The sequence below is a fragment of the Diospyros lotus genome, chromosome 1 (genome assembly GCF_014633365.1).
Source record: "Diospyros lotus cultivar Yz01 chromosome 1, ASM1463336v1, whole genome shotgun sequence".
Lineage (NCBI taxonomy): Eukaryota > Viridiplantae > Streptophyta > Magnoliopsida > Ericales > Ebenaceae > Diospyros > Diospyros lotus.
This window is the reverse complement of record NC_068338.1, coordinates 50,173,936-50,195,312: the sequence shown is the minus strand read 5'-3', so window position 1 is coordinate 50,195,312 and position 21,377 is coordinate 50,173,936. Positions and strand designations below refer to the sequence as shown.

Genomic DNA, 21,377 nt, shown 5'->3' with positions numbered 1-21,377 from the left:
GTAACCAGTTTCCTTTTTATATTTCTCTTTCTATTATTTTTATCTCAATATTATAGTTAATTTTTAAGCGCTTGTTTTGATTATTTTTTTTAGGTAATAATATAAAGTTTTATTAATATTTTATCTGGGAGTGCAATATTAAGAGTTCTAAATTATTTATTATTTGAATAAAAATGTCTAATAGAAAGTATGAATCTGGATATCAAAAACATAAAAAAAAAAAAAAAAAAGTAAAAAAACTAATTCAATTAAAAAAAAGTGTCATTGATAGATTTATTACTAATACTAAACACCAAATGTTAGAAAAACTAAATGCATATTTAAATAAAAAATTAGTTAAAAATTATGAATAAATTTTTTAGGATAATAGTTCAAATTCATCAAAAAATTGTGAAGAATATAATGAAAATTAAAAAAAAAAATGTTCTAATGGACAAGAATATAAATGTTAATGATGAAGATGAAATAACTATTAAAAATATTTATGTTCCGACACAATGAAAAGATTTAGATTTAAAATTAATTGATTTATTATTTGAGAAATATCTAGTTATACATATTTTAGATTTTTCAAGAGATAAAAATTTTAGACAATTTTCTACGATTTATTACATTAAAAAATTTATTTTTAAACTAAAATACAAAAAAATAATTAGTAATTTTGCATATCAAAAAATAAGAAAAATAAATTTTTAATATTTTTTTTTATTTTTAAAGAACCCCCTAAATTAGTAACCCCTGAGCCGGCCATGCTTTGATACGCGTATCATTTTGGAAGCTTAAGCTGCTAATTAATTATACGAAGATCAAAGCAATGGCTCATAGTTAACCAAGGATCTATAAGTCATCTGGGATCACATTCGTCGCCACCAAGCTCCGCCCCGAGTACTGCGACTTCAGTCGAATCGATAATGGCGGTTTCAGTCCCCAACTGGCATCCAGCTTCCAAACAGCTCCCCATGACTGCTGCGCATCGATCGCCTGCCATTCGTCTGTTCTTCGTCCTGACCCTGATGCTTCTTTTAGATCAGCACCGGCCAGCTCTCCATCTCCGTCTTCGAACTCCACCGCCACGGCGAAGTCGTTAGGGTTTGACCCTGGATCCACCTGGAACTCTATCTTCTTCCCTGGGTAGCCGCACGCAACCCTACAGGAAAATTTTCATTTTCAACGCATAATTCCATCTCCAATTCTGCGATTTTGTTAATCTAGGGTTTCTGCAAGTTTGAAAACTCTGTATATACCGTGCATATCTAATGAACAAAACGCCGGTGTTTCAAAGGTCGTCTTCTGCGCCAGGTTTGGCCATGGCGCCGAAGGAAATTCCGCTGAGATCAAAATGGGGTGACTTCGACGGAGGGATTGAGCAGAGGTCTGTTGTGTCCACTCTCACTGGGTTCCCCGAGCACGATGGATGTGCCCTACATTTGATCTGTAACATCTGTTCATATACAATGGATACAAAAATTTAATTAAATCATACTAGATTAATCTGAGTGGTTAGATCGAAAGAATTTTGGACCTGGTAGGTAACAGGCACAGCGTGCCTTGCCGGAGCGGTAGAGAGAAGGGCCAACGGCGGCTACGACACTGTATCACCGTATCCACATGCTCCTCCAGCTGCATCATGAATACATCTATAATACACACACACACACACACACAAACATGTAACATCACTAGATTCACTCGGATCGAGTTACTACCACAGTGGCGAAGTGAAGCTTTTATTTTATTTTCCAAGTAAATTAAAGCTTCTCATTACCATCGCTTCCAGCTCCGGTGGGGCTGCCATACGGCCATGTAGCTTCTGGCTTTTTTCTTTTTTCTTCTTCTGGCTTTGCCCTCTTGGATTGAGTTCAACGTTCTTTTGATTATTCTGCTGACTTCATGCAAACATTAAAGATTTCTGCGTAAATATTAATTTGTTTCTTTGGTATATATATCTTTGCCTTTTTTAAATCAAGCATTATATTTGAAACCAAACAAAAAATATACGTATCGATCAAATCTGATAACACGAGAGGAAAGGGCAAGCCTAACAAGAAAACTGATGAGCAACCACCACTATATAAGAAAAATATTTTTTAGTAACGGAATTTAACGATAATTTTTTTTTGTTATTTATTAGCGATAGGTTAATGATAGAATAGTCGTTGCTAAATTTTGATGATGGATTAGCCACATTTTAATTTGTCACTAATGTTTTTAATATTTTTTGAATTTAACAACAAAAATACTCATCACTAAATAATTTTTAATATTTTTTAAATTTAGTGTCAGATATGTCCATCACTAAATAAATTTTGTGATTTTAATTTTAAAATATAATTTTTAATTTAAAATTTTTATTAAACTTTTTAATTTAGCGATGGAATTATTCATCGTTAAAAGAAAATGAAATTAAAACTTCATTTTAAAATTTATTAGTTGCGGAATAATTTCGTTGTTAGTAAAAAATTTAAATTTAAATTAAAATTAAAATTTTTTAGTGACGGAATGAATCTGTCACTAAAAGAAAAGAAAATTAAAATTTGATTTAAAATATTTTAATGATAGAATAATTCTGTCACTAAAAGAAAATAAAATTAAAACTTAATTTAAAATTTTTTTAATGAGGAAATAATTCCATAACTAAATAGAAACAAATTTAAATAAAAATTAATATCTTTTAGCAACGAAATAATTTCATTGCTAAAATTAAAAAAAAGATAAATTAACTAATAAGTTTTAGCAACGGAATGATTTCGTTGCTTTAATATATATAATTTTTAGTAACAAAAATTTAAGTAATTTTAAAATTGTTCAGTGACAGAACAGTTCTTTCACTAAAATGAAAGAAAATTTAAATCTTTTAGCAACAGAATAATTTAATGCTAAATTTAAAAAAATTATAAATTTTAGCGATCAAATAATTCAATTGCTAAAATATGAAATTTATAAAATATTTAAATTAAATTTAAAATCTCTTAGAACAAATTTTTTCATAGTTAAATGTAGAATTTATAAAAATTTAAATTAAATTCAAAATTAGTGATGAAATATTTCATTGTTAAGTCACAAAATTAATAAAACATAAAATTATAAATTAAAATCAAAATAGAGACAATTTTCCCGTTCATATAATAATTTATAAAATTTTCATTTGAATGAATAACAAAATAACATTAATATTAAAATTAAATTAATATCCATTCGAATTTGTGACGAAATATTCCGTCTGTATTTGAATAAAGACAAACAAAGAAACTCATATTTGAATACAAAGCAAAAATAAAAAAATAAAAATAAATTTATTCGAATATAAGACAAATATAAGTAAAATATATTTGAATACAAGACACAAATATATATTTGCATATCGGATATAATAGAAGGCACTGGATCATTGTTTATCTGTACAAAAATCATTAGTATAAATAAACTTAGAATTCCTTACAAAATTTGTTAGATTTTGAAGATATTTTCTATCAAGTATATAGAATTATTTACTTACAAAATTATTTATCTAACATATAAATCGTGAATCATTTTTTTTCTCTAGTTTAACATTAAGAAGTTTAAAAATATTATTTATGTATATATTTGTTTATTTAGTATAAATATATAATTTATATAATATTTTTAGTTTATTATTTTTTGTTTAATATATTATTTATATATTACTTATATATGAATTAATCATTCTCTTCGAATAAAATCTCAATTCTAGTGATGGTTTCATTAGATATCTTATAATTAGAATCTCTATTTTTTGGATCCAGTTCCTCAACCATCGCAAATCCCATTTAAATTTAAGCACACTACACATTTTAATTATTGAGAGAACCCTAATACACTCTTTCGGATTCATGAAACAACTCTAAAAGATCATTTTTACTTTTGGTACTAGAGCGAAACAATCCAATCTATTGATATTAGAAGACCTAAATGAGTTTTTCAATGTATTATTTACGGGTCTAATGAAATTCATAGATATATGAAGAAGCCTATCAAATAGAGATTTTTTTTTTTAATCATATTTTGATTGTTAATACGGTATATAAGGACCGCTACTACAAAGAGTATTACACACTTGATCGTAAAATATCAATTGCTTGTTGAACCCTTTGAATTGTGTGAAAGTAAGATACTCTAAATTTGAGATTTTATTTATTATTTATATATATTATTTTATATTTATTATTGGGAATAAATATTATTTTGTGTGTATATATATTATTTATATTTTATTATTATTTTGAAATATATATTTTAAAAAAATTAAAAATAAATAAAATATTATTTTCCTGTTTAACGATGGGTAGCTGCCTGTCACTAAATTTTTCCTCCCGACCTGCCACCCCCTGCAAATTTGAAAATCTCCCCTCCTATTTAAATCCCCTTCCCTTTCTGCACTCCTTCTCCCCTCCCATCCCTTCCTCTCCTCTCCTTTGCATTCCTTGCCTTATTCTTAGAGTTCTGTCCATTTTTTTTTGGCGGTCTTGTCTTCATTTGGAAAATACGAGCATCACCAAGATCTATAAGGTATTTTATTTTTCTTTCTTTGTGCATTACATTTTTAGTATTTCGTCATTTTAACTTTTAAATGCATATTTGAATATTTCTTAGATGAAAAATATTTATGTTAGTTATAGATTGATTTGTTTTAACTGATATGTTTAAAAAAAAATGATCGCAACACATTATTTTTAGCTGTTAATTTTAATTGTTAATTTATAATAATTAACTGTTATTTGATTAATATCTATGTTAATTACTTTTTAATGATTAACTGTTAATTTTAATATCTTTGTTATTTATATTTATTGCATGTATATTATTATTTATTTTACATTTATATAGTTATATATTCTGTATATATTATTGTGTATTGTGTATATATTATTGATGATTTAAATGAGAAATCATTAAAAAATGTGTAACCTAAAAATAAAAAATTATTATGTCAAATATTTTTGTCAATGAAATATTAATTATATATAAAAAATAAAATAAATATAAAATTTATTTGTAAAAATTGTTTTTAAGTAGTTATTTATTAAATATATTATAATATTTTTAAATAAAAGCTTAATATTTATATTTTAATTAGTTCTCATTTGTATTTTAAAATTAGAAGTACAAATATAATATTATAAATACTGTTGGTGAGTTAGTTATTTATTAAATACAAGTTTTAAAATTAGAAATACAAATATCTTCATATCTTTATATATATAAAAGTAGGATAGTTTGACAAAGAGTTTTTCCCCCTAAAACTTGCATTAATTACTAAAAGTATTAATTACTGTAAAATTAATAATGAATTTTCCAATACATGAGTTTTTCAATGCTAATTATGGGTTTTTCAATGTATTATTTTGTGTATATTAAATATTTAGTTAATATACACATAATAAAGTAAAATTGTCTCCCCAAAAACTTGTATTAATAATAATTAAATTATTATTACTAAAAGTAGTAGTAATTAATAATTACTATAAAATTAATAATAAAATTTTCAATACATGAGTTTTTCAATGCGAATAATGGGTTTTTCAATGCATTATTATGTGTATATTAAATATTTAGTCAATAAATAGTTTGTTATGGACACAATTAAATAGATGAATATACATATGCATGTTGGTAACTTTTAATCTGCAAGAATGAATGCACACTAAAAAATTACACAAGATGTAGCTAGAATATCACTTTTATATTGATTTCTCATAGTTTTTTCAGCTTACTTGCTAAAAAATTATTAAAAGCCATTTATAATGTGTATATTATTTATCTACTCATTTAAATATTTAGTTAGTTAACTTCCAAGCATGAATTTTTCAATGCATTATTATGTGTATATAAATATTTAGTTATTAAATAGTTTGTCAATGTAACGCCCCGTTTTCCCACAACGAGCGTTAACTCGAGATTTCGGGAATATTTTTTTTTTTTTCAACATCAAACACACAACATAAGTCTCTCAATACATATACCTTCATCATAATCATTTCCCGTCAATCCCGATCGTACCTTCTTAGCATAGCAAAATTTAATAATAAATAAACTAAGACAGGCATTAACAATCGTATCAGCGGAAGCAAGATCGAAACCTCAATGATATATAACCGACAATTCCTTTACAATAACCAAATCGATGTTTCACATGAAAATATCAAAATATTACATAACCTCTGAACATCGTAATCATAGACAAAACCTACGAAAACTAAACATAGTCGCTACATCTTGATGATATTATTTCCCTTGGCGCCACTGCTTTCACCTGAAACGTTTGAATATTCCAGGGACATAGTCCAAATTAGATGCTGAATCATCTAAGTGAGAGTTCAAAAACGTTTTCAATCAGATATGAAAAATCATATACAAAATCGATAAATCCCGACATGCACCAGCCTAAGAGAATCCCACATAGCACTTAACCATAATCAAGGAAAATGCAATCTCTCTAAAGGCGACACAACCACTTCGGCCTATTGGCATAACAATCTTGCTTAAGAGGGACTACCTTGACATATGAACCCGGGAATCACCCCATTGTCATTGTAGGCTTTACGCTCTAACTCAAAAGCATTCCAAAACCCAACGCAACCCTAGCCCCAAGAGTGTCATATCAGCACTATCCTCGAAATCGACGTCACCTCGGCATTAATGCTATTGCTCAAAGGATCTTGGGGTGGTGTCCACTCACAGCCCCGCCACTTGAGCCAACAACCGGGGTGGTGTCCACTCTCAGCCCCGCCACTTGAGTCCCGTAGGGTGAAGTTCGTCTCAGCCCCGTCCCAAGTGGGTCACCTAGCATTAATCCTAGGTACGCATCCTGAGTGCTGTCACTCTGGGCTACGTCACAGGTTACCAACCCACGCCCCACATGGACAACACAAAACAAGCCAATGCCGAAAAATCATAACATGCATAAAAATCAACATCTCAATGTATGCAATTTACTGTACGAAATTCAATGCATGTGTAAATAACTGTTTGGACAACCATAATACACCAAGCCATAGGGATGAGCATTCATAGTAAACCATTCACATGTCACTCAAGGTCCATTCGGGTAGAACCACTCATAAGTCAAAACAAAGTTGGGGGCGAACACTCACCTTCTAACTCAACTTTCTTGAAGAGAGCGAGTCGCCTCGATTTGCGTGCCTGACCTCGATTCTTGTGCTCGACGCTCTTATACTTCAACCTCGAGCTTCAACGATACCCTAGTCACCACGTTTATTCAAAATCATATCAATATCTATTTTTCCAATTTTTCCATAATTTCTTCCTAATTTCTTTATATTTCTCCTCAAAAATTCTAATAAATACCTACTCAAGATTTTTCCTCGATAACAATTCATAAATAAATAATTCCTAACTCCCAAAATTTTCTAAGGATTTTCCAATACCTCTTCCTATTTTTCATAAGCCTTATTTACTTTGAAAATTACAAAATGACCATTTTTTCCAATATTTTTCCAAATTTTCTTCCACCATAATTCATAATTTATTTTTCTTAAAATAATAAAAAAATTTCAAAATTACCTGAGGCCTCACGCGCCTTCACGCGCGGGCGAGTGGCTGACTGGTTTGAACTGGCGCGTGGCAGTCACGCGCTGATCATCTTCTACCTTGAGCCGGTCGCCGGTGACTGCTCTGATGGCCCCAAAACCGGTTCCGTTCGAAAGCCCTTGGAGAATCGATCACGATGCCACAAAAATCAGGCCGAAAGGCCACCAAAAAATGGCCCAAATGGCCGGTTACAGGTCCGGCTAGGCGGACCGCCTCAAACCCTCGGCCGAACTCGAAACCCCCTCAAAAGCTCACCAAAATGCTTCAAAACACTCCCAAAATGATCCTTGATGCCTAGAGACCAAAAGCCCTCTATCAAAGCTCCAAAAATCGTTCAAGAACGAGCTCGATTTGGTGCTTCTTTCTTGGCCGAATACCTTCGATATTTATAGGTAAAAACGACCCCCACGTGGCCGATTTTCGGCCATTTCTTCCCCTTCACGCCACCAGGACTGTCCTCGGCCATCTCTTGACAAGATTTGGCTGCCAAATGGCCGGATTTTCCGGCCAAAACTTGCGGCCAGACTGCCATCTCTGAGCAATTTTCTGAAAATTGCAGTTTGGCCTCCTGAAATTTTTCCTTTGCATTTTGGCCCCTAACCTCAAGCCCCTGACTTTTCTAATACCTTCACTAAGACCCTCAGGATTAGTACTTCTCATTTCTCCCTTGAAACCTTTGAAAATTTTTCGTTTAGACCTTCCTCGGGCAATTTTAGAAAATTACACTTAGGCCCGATTGATTTATTTGACCTTAAATCCACTCGATTCAACCTGAAACCACTTAAGGGTTGTTCTATACATTGAATAATAGTCCTTGACACTCTCCGTTAACTTTTTGGACATCATTTATAGCAGTTCGGTAATACGACCTAATTAGCAGCTGTATTTTTGCTGTACCGAAAACTGTTCCCGATCTCATTTCTTTTATCACTAAAAATCATAATTTTAATTGCTTGTCAATACTATACCATTTTCCTTGGCTATCTAGGGTCCGAGGTACTCCCTCTGATTAATTCGGGCATTTTTTTCCTCCAGTAGCCTGCCAAAGTATTTTTTACCTCTAAAATTTGCATTAAATTAAATATAGTAATAATTAATAATTAAAGTAAAAAATTAAGCATGAGTTTCCAATACTATTTATAATATTTATTTATAACTTAATTTTAAACTCAATTAATCTTCTCATCAATTAATTAAAATTATTTATAATATTAGTTTTGATTAATTCCTCAATTAATCCCTTAATCAATCAAAAATAAATATTATTTTTGAAGAAAATGAATAGACAATTTAAACTATTAATTAAGTCATAAAAAATTGTTCATTTGTATAAAATAAAAATAATTTGCATTTAGTACTTATTATTCCAAAGAAAGTGGAGACCTCCTATGACCTATTTTGGAATTTTTCATTATCAATTAAATAAATATTATTAATAAAAAATTTGAATAGGTAATTTAAATTATTAATTACGTCATATATAGATATATAATTTTTCAATGAATTAAAAATAAATATTTTTTATAAATATTATTAATCAAAAATATTTATAATATTATTTTTCATTAATTTCTCAATTATTAAAAAATAAATATTAATGTATGGGTTTTTCAATGTTAATTAAGATTTAACATATCACATTTACAAGACTATGAAAGAAAATTAATATATAGTGAAAGAAAAATAAGTCAAAATTCATATTTTCAAGTAAATTTTTAATTAGCATTGAAAAATCCATGTTTTCCCACATTTAAGAGTTTTAATTTATATTTATATTTATAATTTATAAATAAATATATAATATAATAAATAATTTTACTTTAATAATTAATCAATCACTATCTTTAATTTAATGCAAGACTAATGCATGAGTTTTTCAATACTAATTAAAATTTAAGATATTGTATTTTTAAGACAATTATATGAATTTTTTAATATTAATTAAAATTTAATTTTTAAATTTATTGTCATTATAGCTCCCGTGCATTACACGGGTGAACACTAGTAATGTTATAAAATTCAATAAATTTTTTTATTTATTTGAGAAAAAATTTAAAATTGTGTATGTTTGAAAGTGTAATAAAAAATAATATTTATAAACTTCAATAGTTAAAAACTAAATTAGAAATTATTTTTCATATGATGATTTAAAAATTAATTAGATTTAACTAGATTATGGATTATTTTGTTTTTGTAATTATTTATAGATAAATTAAAATTTTCAAGTTATTTTAAAATGAGAAGTAAAAATATAATGTTATAAATATTGTTATGGAGTTAGTTATTTTGTAAATATAATTTTAAAATTAGAAATATAAATACAATATTATATTATTTGGTTAAAAAATTTATTTACTTGGTAAAAAATTTAAAAAAGTGTATCTGAAAGTGCAATAAAGAATTATATTTATTTTGCTACAATAATTAAAAATAAATTAGAAATTATTTTCGTTACACAATTTAAAAATGAATTAGATTTAATTAGATTATAGAAGATTTAACTTTTCCTTAGGACAATTTAAAAAATGAACTTATTTAATGTAGAAAGTGTGACACCCTTCTCCATTATAAATAAATTGACATATATTTCCATTCGCTTAAATATATATATATATATAAGTATTATTTTTTCGTCAAAGATAATTAATAACAAATTTGGTCATTTATATCGCTCGATGCGAGATGTTATAAGTGATATCAAAGCTGACCATTAATTAAGGCGATCCAATGAGGGTAGGGAGTGGCGTCGGGGCTCAAGACCCTATTCAATGAATGGCTTCTAGGATAGAAGCCTCAAATGGGAGAAGATCTGGTACTAATAGTAAGGTCACATGACGCAGACGTCATGTGTTCAAGGGGGAGAATGTAATACCCCAAGAATTAAAAAAAAAAGTAGTATATATCGAGAATAAGTAAGAAAGGAAACAACACTAGCTGAACACCTTTTGAGCTGAATGTAGGCAAATAACTCTCGAGTTAAGCGTGCTTAAGCTGGAGAAGCTCAAGTATGAGTGACCCCTTGGAAAGTTTGCGTAGACCCATTAGGGTAAGTTGTTTTGGTTATTCCTATCGTTCGATGCAAGATGTTATATTTAGTACAACCACGAGATTGGTAAAATGACTCGTAAATAAAAGACTTTTCATAACTCCTTGCTCGTATTCGGGGGCGATGTTGCCACTAATATTGCATTTGCTATATTAGGGCCTGAGCTATTTGTATGGTTAGTTAGGAGAATGGTGAGTCCTAAGACTCAGTAAAGGCAATATATATAAACTCGCAAATCACAATTCATAACAAGGGAAAAAAACATGAAGTGATTTATGTATGAAGGCCTGTCTACCTCATTCACCCTGTACTCTTAGTGGTCTCCATGTGATTTACCATGGACCCCAACATGAGTTTTGTTTTGTGCTTAAAATTTATAGTCTCATGTCTAAACACTTCCCTATTATCACATGCAAGTTATGATTACAAAATTTACACACAAAATATATATTAACCTTTACCAATTGTCTTGATAAATCTCTTTGACTAGATTCTTCAAGTGTTGAAAATACCGTTACCACGTGCTTCTAACAAAATTCAACATAATAAGTTAAAAGAACTATTTTAACTAAATATTACTAAACTACTTTTAAATATAATTTTGAATCTCATACTTTATGATTACAATAATCTAACCGACTCTACTACTAACTCTCAATTCTTCATTTAAATCTCTATTGGTGCACTTAATTTCCACTGAAATGCTCTATGTATAAAGCTCTTCCTCTCTTGTAATTTCAAAATTTTAATTAATATTTTTACTTCCATTCTTCTCCATTTCTTTTTCTTGCCGACTATCAAATCACTTTAAATTTATACTCATTGCATTCTACATGCCACTGCTTGGCAAGATAAGTTGGCAGTAAAACTCCAATATCATGGTTACATACACGCTCTCACTATTTATCGATCTCATCACAATAAATATCTCATTTAATAGGCTATACTTTGCGTTTAATGCTTCTTTGTTCACATGGCTTTCTTTGCTTGTGGCTATGATTATTTGCAATTCGAGCAAACCAAAAATTAAACAAATTGCAGCAGCTTTTGCATGGCCAGTAACAACATCCTGAGGCCCCTCTAATGGTTGGAAAAATTTCCAGCAAAATCCCCCTAACAACCGCGCCTCTCGTGGAGAGAACCCGTGGACACCGCTTGGCTCTCTCGTGCGCAAACCATCCCGCTTAGGCAACTCCTCATTTATCAATGTGCAATTCATTACATTTATACTAATATCGATTTTGAGTTTTCGAAATTTCACGAAAAGCCCCCAAAACTTTCCAAAACTCTTAACCTCCCCTCATTCCAAAAATATAGAAATTTTAAGTTCTTCCATTAAAATTTTCAAATCCAAAATCACCAATAAATTATAAATAATTCATCTCAATTAGAAAAAATAATTTTTTGAAATACCGAGATATTACAGAAAGAAATATTATAGAAAATCTGAACATAAAATCTGAAAACTAAAATATATAATGAAATATCTGCCTCAAATAGATCAAAATAATTATCTTAGAAGTACTTTATAAGATTTAGATGTGATAATCAAAGAAATAGATGTTTCAAATGTCATTCAACAGGAAGAAAATGATGCAGAGAAAGAATCTATATCAGAAGACAATGAGGAAAAGTTATTGTCTGATGATATAGATAGTGGCAATGAAATCATGGATGAATATGTAGAATAAAATGATTGATTTATTTTTTAATATGTGAATTTAGTTATATATATTTTTTAATATTTGATTATATTTATTTATATCATTAAAAATTTAATAAATTTTTTATTAATTAACAACGTCAATATTTTAATTTATATAGGAGGTATTCGAGAAATTAAGTACAGAGGCATTTTCAACATCAGTCAATAGCAATTCGTCATTTTCAACTACAGTCGACGAGCACCACATCTTTTAACAGGCTGTCTCTGGTAGGAACAAGAAGAGTCGTGTCTACTGTCATTGCTCTCAAACTAATCAGTCCTACCCGATTGCATCCGGTAGCACTTTCAATAGTTCACATGGGTCCATGTCACATGATTTAGAACAAATAAGAATGAGGTTCACTCGGATAAATGAAAAGATGCATTCTACTCGGAATGAGAATTGAGGAAATGAGACAGGCGATGACTAAAGTGCAAAGTAGGAATCAGGAGCTGACATAGACGGTCACCCAAATGGCCACTGAGAATGTGCAGTTATGTTAATAGCAGCAAGAGATGATTGCATGATAGGATTAGATGAATTGCATGATATTCGTAATATTAAGGCAATCTACAACTACATACTGTTGGACCGTCGACAAGCCCGTTGGGTGGAGACTTGTTTTATGATGATGAGGATAACGAGAGTAATAAGGAGCAAAATGCAGATATCAATAATGATGATTGTTAATTGTAACTGAATATTTATAATTATATTTTATTAACTAAATTAATCAACTTGAATTTCATATTCATTTTTGTTATATTACATATTTATATGAATTTAAATTTAAAATATTTTTATTTTTATTTTTGTCTCTAAATTAATGATTATATAAATAAATTTTTAATTTCTATTCAATCAAATAAAATAAATTGTTAATTATCAAAAAATTTATTTATATTTACTATTATTAAATAAATATAAAATTTAAATTTTTATTTATATAATTTATATTATATATATTTTTTTATTTTCTTAATTTACGTTTAAATTTTTATTTTTTTCTTGACGGGTATAATTTTGTCTCTAAATTCATCCGTGCTAAAATTTATTGATGTCAATTTTAACGACGGAATTCGTCTGTCACTAAATCAATCGTTGAATAAATTTCAATCGTTGAATAAATTAGTAATAGAATTTGAAATTTTAGTAAAGGAATTTTCTATCACTAAAAATTAAATTTTTTATAGTGTAACAACCAACAAACTGTGTGCTTAAAGAGCACAAGAAGAGATGGGCATAACTTGTGGGCTCTTGAGATTAATAGACATGCACAGGGTTATCGTCAAGGGGATTAATTAATCCTTCATTATTCTTGTCGCCATATTAGCAAATTATTCACACACTATATATACACATATATATAGCAGAAATTTTCACAGATTAAAATGACAAGTCAATTTAATGAGAAATTTGTTTCAAATTGAGAGAGCAATAAAAAGCATCATGATTAGGAATGATAACGGATTATTCATTTATCTATTTATATATTAATTTAGTAAATATTTAAAATGTCTTTTATATGTATATCCTTTTAATGAGAGTCAAGAAAGAATTATATTTACACTTTTATAAACAAGTTTCTAATTTTAAAATAAAAAATAAATTATTTTACCATTACTAATTTGTCTTTAAATTATTTATATAAAATAATGTTAATAAATTCAATCAATTTTGTCTTTGTCATTTGCAACTTTTGCGAACTCTTTTTTTTAATTTGAGAAGAAACGTCACTCGCCTCCAACTCATAAGTCAAGTGATTCGATTATGATAAGTTGACATTTGTACCAATAGGTTGTAAATTTGATTATTTGTCTTACACAGTGAAACAAAGCCTCTACCTATGATTTACCTCATTTATCGAAATCGAAGACACCAACGACAAAAACGACCGTGTAAAGACAACAATCCCAATAACAAACCTCACTTTTGATGCAACATAACAAAGATGGTAACTATGACAAGCCAGCAATTATTAAGTATTTACGTACTGACAATTCAGCGCCAACTGCAACAAAATTAAGCTCCACAACACAATTCAGCAACTGCAACAAAGGATAGCCGGTGTAAGACATTAATTGTTGGATGTTTACAACACAAAGGCTGCTCAATTATCATCCGGGATCAGCACAATAGAGCCGGATGTCTTTCGACTCTCCAGGTCGTCATGCGCCTGCGCCGCCTGAGACAAGGGATACGTATGATTCACACGAACTCTCAACACGCCGGACGCAATGTTAGCGAAGACCTCTCCCGCAGAATGCAGCAGCCGGTCTCGGGTTGCAATGTATTTCATGAGGGAAGGCCTCGTCAAGAATAGCGATTTTGCTGCAAGTGCGGATAAAGGAACAGGGTCTGGTAAACCGGAGGATTGCCCAAAGTTCACCATGTATCCACAAGGTTTCAGGCAATCTAATGATCCCTGAAAATGATGCATTCCCAATCAGAGAGACCGTGACAAGAATATAATGAGAATCTTGGGAATTTAAGCCCAAAACAACTTTAGAGAAAACATCCAAGACAGTACCCATTCAAAAATATGTTCACAATCGGGTTGTTTTTCTTAATTCTTATCATTTAAAAACGGATTTTGATGAGTTATAAGAGGTATGACTGGCGAGCTAGATAGAATTAACGGAGTTGGCCGATTGGCATTAAAACCCGAATGCTGTTTCCCTTCTTTGCTAATTGACAAAGGAAAAGAAAGAGAAACAACAGAAGAAGAGAGTGGGGGTGGGGGGGGGGGAGGATTCTCGATCTGTTGTTGTTGACTAATACACAGTTTTAATGGGATGTATAATGAATATCAGAATGGCCATTACCTGAAAGGTATGTTTTCCGACAGAATCATAAACAACGTCGACACCTTCACCTGATGTTATCTCGTTCACACGGGTCACGAAGTCCTCCTCCTTGTACATAATGACATGATGACATCCATCCTCTCTGGCTTGATCAGCCTTCTCTTTGGTTGAGACAGTTCCAATCACAGTTGCACCAAGAGCATTTGCCCACTGGCACAAGAGATACCCAACACCACCTGCTGCTGCATGAACAAGAACCTTGTGTCCAGGTTCAACCTGTAACACTAACAATAGTCATATCCTACATAATGTCGTGAAAACTAACACGACAAACATCCCACTACAAATTTTCAATGAAAAGTGATGAGAATAAGGGAGTATTTGTTACAAGTTGTCCACCCTGGACCATCCACCTGAATCCTGAATATTCTGGAACAGAACGTAGGACAATGGATCACAAGAGAGATGATAATGATTAATGCAGCAGGATCCCTTAATTGGACTTCCTAGTGACAACTTAAACAAAAAAGAATCATCACTCTAAAATTAAAAATTGCTGAATCTGTGTTCATGTGTATAAAAAGGAATCCTCATTTCAAGTCATGAAGAATTTAATTGTAACGGTCCGCCTCCCAGAGTTTCCTCGTGCACAAAGAGGATCATTACTAAAATGATACCGAACAATAACACAATCCTTATTTAAATCATAATCTTTTTTATTATAACATCTCATAATCATCTTTACAAAAACCATTCATCACTTGGGCTTATATAACATACGTCAATCTCAAAAACGTAAACATTAACCTTAACAAAGGCACAATGACACCCAGGATCTAGTTTCGGGAGAGCTCTGCACTTACTACCATGACATGATAGCCTGAACTCAAATCCTGCTGAACGTACCTGCTATCTCAAGCGTTTCTCTTACCTGGAATGATGGAAATCAAACATGAGTCGCGAGACTCAGCAAGCTCATGAAAGGAAGGCTATAGGTTAAAGATTGGACTATTCCCATGACACCCCATGCAATTCATGTCAATGCAACCACGCCATGTCATGAGCCATAAGTGCCTTACTTCTAATTGCATAACATAAAATTAACTTTACATAAGGAACCAGGAGCCCACATAAGTCACATATTGGCACTCAGGTTTCGTATACAAACCTGTTACAGCCTAACATAAACTACCATTTCATTATCCATAAAGACCTGCCTTTTCTTGACATGGTCGGCTTTTCCTAACATTCAACATTTGGCTTTTCCTAATACTCGTTACATGCTCTTCTTGATACCTATCATACTTTTATGTGTTCTTCCTGTCATCCATCACATTGTCATATACTTCCGCGATCTTAGTCTTCCCTCGGGCCAACCCTGAGCTAATATCTAAGCCGAACCGAAGCTCACCAAGTCGGTACTCCCAACACCTAGCACGGTACTCCCGCCCAGACTAACAGTAACATTAGAACCATGCAATGTAACACATAAGAAATGCAATGGCTTCTGTAGCATAAACGTGATGACAAGGCCCCCATAAACCAAGCATCAGGCCCTACTATGTCCACATAGAAATACACATATGCGACATGCTCTAAATGCATATGCTTACCTAGGATACCCAAGTTGGCTCTTAGACCAATCGGGTCATGTAAATGCTCATACATCCCATCACACACAAAGCATGTCCTCAAGTGAATGCAACTCAGTCCCTATGCAGCACACACATCATGATATGCACAAACCAAGGCCGGAATCTAGAGTACCAGCTCTTCTGACCTGTCTAGCGCTTATCGTAACAACCGATGACTGGCGCCCATACATCCAGCCATCAACTGCCACGACCCACGGTCGACAGTCAGTAGCTTTGTACCTATACCCTTAAGACACACATAGACACTATTAACTTTATATCTTTTAAACTTAACATTACACAACATTTCTCCATAACTCTTCATGTATATAATCCCATGAACATCATAATACCGTTCTCATTCTCATCTCTTATAAACATGGAAATAAACCACTTACTTTTCCAATTAAACTCTTTAACATAACCCCATAAATCATACCGACTCTTCTAAGAACCTAACCCATTAGGTTCGGCATCATTCCCAAGGAAAACGAAACAATACGAAGCTCCATAACGGTCAAAATGAAAGACACCAAGATATCTTTGTTTAACTTATTCTATCAACAATAACCTCATTAATAAAATATAAATCATAGGGTGGTTGCCACGCGAAGTATTATTATTAGTGCGTGGAACCGAGTCAAGGTGAGGGAGGATTTAGAGTATAAGAAATCTCGAAAACTTTCACGAAAAATAAATAACGCGAGGAGAGGGTTATGAGCTTGCCTGAAATCGGCTGATTCCTGCCTCTTTTATGCTCCCGTTGCAAAGTAAAACGTTTCCTAACAATTAATACAGCTGTGACTTAAATTAATTAATTCTAACCGCGTAAACTATATAATCTAACCATATAAAATTTACAATTTAAACATATAATATTTATACTAATTTTACCCACTCACTTGAGTATTTTTGACACCAATTAATCCCAAAATCTCCTTAATTTTCCTTTCATTTTCCACTGCCGCGCGCCTTTCTTTCTTTTTCAATTCTTCTTTCCTTCCTCTCCCTCTTTTCCCCTCTGATTTGGAAGCAAAATGTGGCCAAAATGGCCTTAAATTGATGCAAAAGGAGTTGGCTTGGGCAGCCACGTGGCGCGATCAGTGGCTGCTGCACAGCCTCCCCCCGAAACGACGTTTCAGGGGGTCTCCTTTGCTGAAAAATTCAGCAAACTCCCCCCTGCGCGCACGTTGCCCCTCAAACTCGATCCCTCGCCACGCCCACAGACTCCCTCGCGCGCGACCGCTCGCGCCCACGCCCACCTACAATCATAATATGCTTTTAATTAAACTTAAAAGTGATTTGCGGCCACTTCCGCAAATCACGTTTCAGCACCCACAACTTTCCTTAATTACAAATACACCTAAACTTCTATTTTCCTTTATTACACTTTCACCCTATAATTTTCAAAAATCCATCAAATTAATTTATTTCACTATTTCTATAAATACTTCTAATTAATTTAATTAATCACCTTAATTTTCTATTCCTCAAAATTATATAAATAAATATTTTTCTTAAATCTCCAAATACCCAAATAAATTAATATTTCCTTTTTAACCCACAAATATTCAATAATCACCTCAAATACAATAATTAATAATGATTAACCATTCCTCAATAATTTAATTAATTACCCTTAATTTCTTATTGTCTCAAACAACATTAATTATTATTTTCTCTTAATTCTTTAAATATTTCTTAATAACTTCAAACACAAAAATTTATAATCAATATTTATCTCCGAATTTCAGGATATTACTCATGTAGACAGACCCTGCCATGTCATTGCCATCTCAATCATTACATGCCACCTCCATCATGTCATCATAGCAGTGGTCCACGTGTTAGCTTTTGATTGTAATACATAGAAAAACTGTGCATATAACCTAACTAATCAAAAGGAATATCTATCTCTCAATAATGTAAATGTTAATATAGAAGGAATACCTAAGTGCCTTATCATCCACAGACATTATGGCATCTGAAAAGTGCCCATAAGAAGCGGAGAACAACCCTGATCATGCACAGGAATCTAGCATTTAATGGCTCACTAGCTCAGAGCCAAGGTCCCCTAAATGCACCTTACAGACGTGAGTTGCTAGTATGACCATTCAATCATTAGAAGGTGGTATTGCAATTAACTAATAGTGTACCTACCTTGCAGCAGCAAGGTTTATCAAGGACAAACCTTATTCATTAATAAATCTAAAATCTTATTCAATCGCCTTTCTTATCCTTGATAGGAATTCGGTGATTTTATTTTACTAACGTTCCTTGATATCGAAGCACTTACTCTGTGCCCGAGCATGTTTGAGAGAGAGAGAGAGAGAGTCGGGTTGTCTTCATCCTTGCATTGCAAAAGCAGGATACAGAGAAGCCATGGGAAATGCCCCAAAAGATGTTGCAATTTAGAATAATTAAGATATTGCAAATTAAACATACTTCAATATCCGATTAGTATAATTAGGATATTGCAAATTATGAGTTGTTTTAACTGGCTAAAATCTAGATAACTCCAAGTGAAAAAATAAGGTACCTTAAAGCAACTGCGAACTAGGAACTGAGCAGTCATTCCTTTAAGCAAGACAGATGCTGCTACAACTGGACCAATGGAGGGAGGAACAGGTATTACTATGTTGGCTGGAAGGATTTGCTCCTCAGCATATGATCCAATTGGAAGACCAGCATAACCCACCACATCTCCAACTTTTCTATCAGTTAGCCCGGGACTGACTGCAGTCACCACACCCACTGCCTCCATTCCTGCATTTGAAAAATGAATTCCTGAATAACACATCCTTAACAAGCCCTGACATAGCAGCAGAATATACTGGTAAAACATCTTATATATTAATGATGACGCAAAGCCATTCCACAGGAATGTTGTGCTTCTATAGCATCGCAAGGTGATCAGAGTCATTTCTAATTTGAGCTTTAATATATTATTTGTCAGCAATATAAGAGACAAAGCTAAACCTGGAGTAAAGGGCATTGTGGATGCCTTATAAACTCCCTTACGGTAGTTGATGTCAACGAAATTGAGCCCAATGGCCTTGTTTTTCACTCTGATCTCACCCTCCTTAGGCTCTCCTATTTCCACATCTTCCCACTTCATAACCTGTTGACATGTTGATTTTCAATTGAATAAGCATGGCACAAATAGTCATGAACAACACACTCAAACAACACAAAGCTTTGTACATCTGACCACGGCAACAGCCACAGTTGTTGCTTTTCCAGCAATGTAAATATGTAATTGATGAAAAGTTAAATCTACAAGTTCAATTTTCTATTCAAGCAAATCAATACCGAATGGATCTGCACATCTAAGAATTTGAACTCACACACAGATACTAATCATGCAAGAAACTGTATCAGTGTGAAATGAGTCAAAACTGTATCAATCAGCAACTTCCACAAATTGGCTATGTTCTCTCCGGCCAACAGCCTTCCTTTGAGCAAGTCAAAATACAGAAAACAACTACGCATGGAACAGTTGGAAATTCAATATAAACCCAAAAACAAATGGGGAAAAGATAGCAAACTGAAATCGGATGTAAAATTAATCAGTCTATGAGGTCCAGAATCAAATAGTTAAAAGCTGTAAGTCTGTTAATTTGTCAAACCCATTTGAAATATGACCGAGAACGAGGAGCCAGTTAATCCTAAGAATTTCCCCATCAAAGAACAGTGCAAGGAAGATGAAACGCCGCATAAGAAAATCAATCCATAACAGAGCCGAAACCAGAGAGTCAAATTTTTGGGAAGATTCGTAAGTCCTCAGTAGATACACTGTTGATTAATTCCTAATTGACACGACCAATACGGATAAATCAAGATTTTTTTCCACTATACTAGAAAACTTTGAAAGCATGGCAAGTTATTTCAAAGAGAAAGAGAGAGACCTCGGGGCCACCAAGTTCGTGAACCCGAATTGCTTTGACCATGGTTGGTGGTACCGGAGGAGAGGCCGCTCGCACGGACTGAAAGTTTGGGCTGTTGTTAGCGGCGGAAGAGGAGGAGGAGGAGGCGCTTTTGATCGGCTGTAGAAATGACAAATTGGCACGGCGAAGAGCAGAGACAAATGGGTTAATAAGTGGAACTGGAAGGAATCGTAAGCTGGGGTGGTGATAGCGATATTCTAATGCAGACGACAATGGCGTGGCGGTTGTCGTAAGGCAAAATGACCCATTTTAGTCAAATTACGATGTCTGCTTAACTCAATGAATGGGGATTGGGAAATTGGAAATTGGAAATGTGAGAGTGGCACTAGTGACATAATGAGATTGGGAAATTGTTCTTTTATATCCTATCCTGTTTAAAGAGAGAGAATTCTATTTTATTTATGATTAAAAAAAAAAAAAAAAGGCTTGTTGGGCTTGGGCTTGGTGAAATCCAACGGATTAAAGAATTGATCAATATTATAGTTAGTTTTTAACACGCATGTTTTGATTATCTTTTTTAAGTAATAATATCAAGTTTTATCAATATTTTATCAAAGTGTATTTAAAGAGCATAATCAAGTGCTGGCATTCCTGCTTTATTGCATTTTTTATAATTATTTTTATTTTAATAAAATAATAGTAAGAGCTTTAAATTATTTATTGTTTGA

At 32.2% G+C, this 21,377-nt stretch overlaps 1 protein-coding gene and 1 pseudogene across 1 annotated transcript; both read right to left on the bottom strand.

Moving 5' to 3' along the window:
* Nucleotides 1-837: 837 nt before the first annotated feature.
* Nucleotides 838-14,399, bottom strand: LOC127794319 (putative expansin-B2; annotated as a pseudogene).
* LOC127789572 (uncharacterized) lies at nt 14,221-20,972 on the bottom strand. Its single transcript, XM_052318499.1, has 5 exons — nt 20,671-20,972; nt 19,742-19,883; nt 19,302-19,528; nt 15,147-15,404; nt 14,221-14,746 (listed from the first exon to the last, which is right to left on the bottom strand). Exons 1-5 carry the CDS (start codon nt 20,710-20,712, stop codon nt 14,432-14,434), a joined length of 984 nt encoding a protein of 327 aa, XP_052174459.1. The 5' UTR covers nt 20,713-20,972; the 3' UTR covers nt 14,221-14,431.
* Between the last annotated feature and the right edge of the window lie 405 nt (nt 20,973-21,377).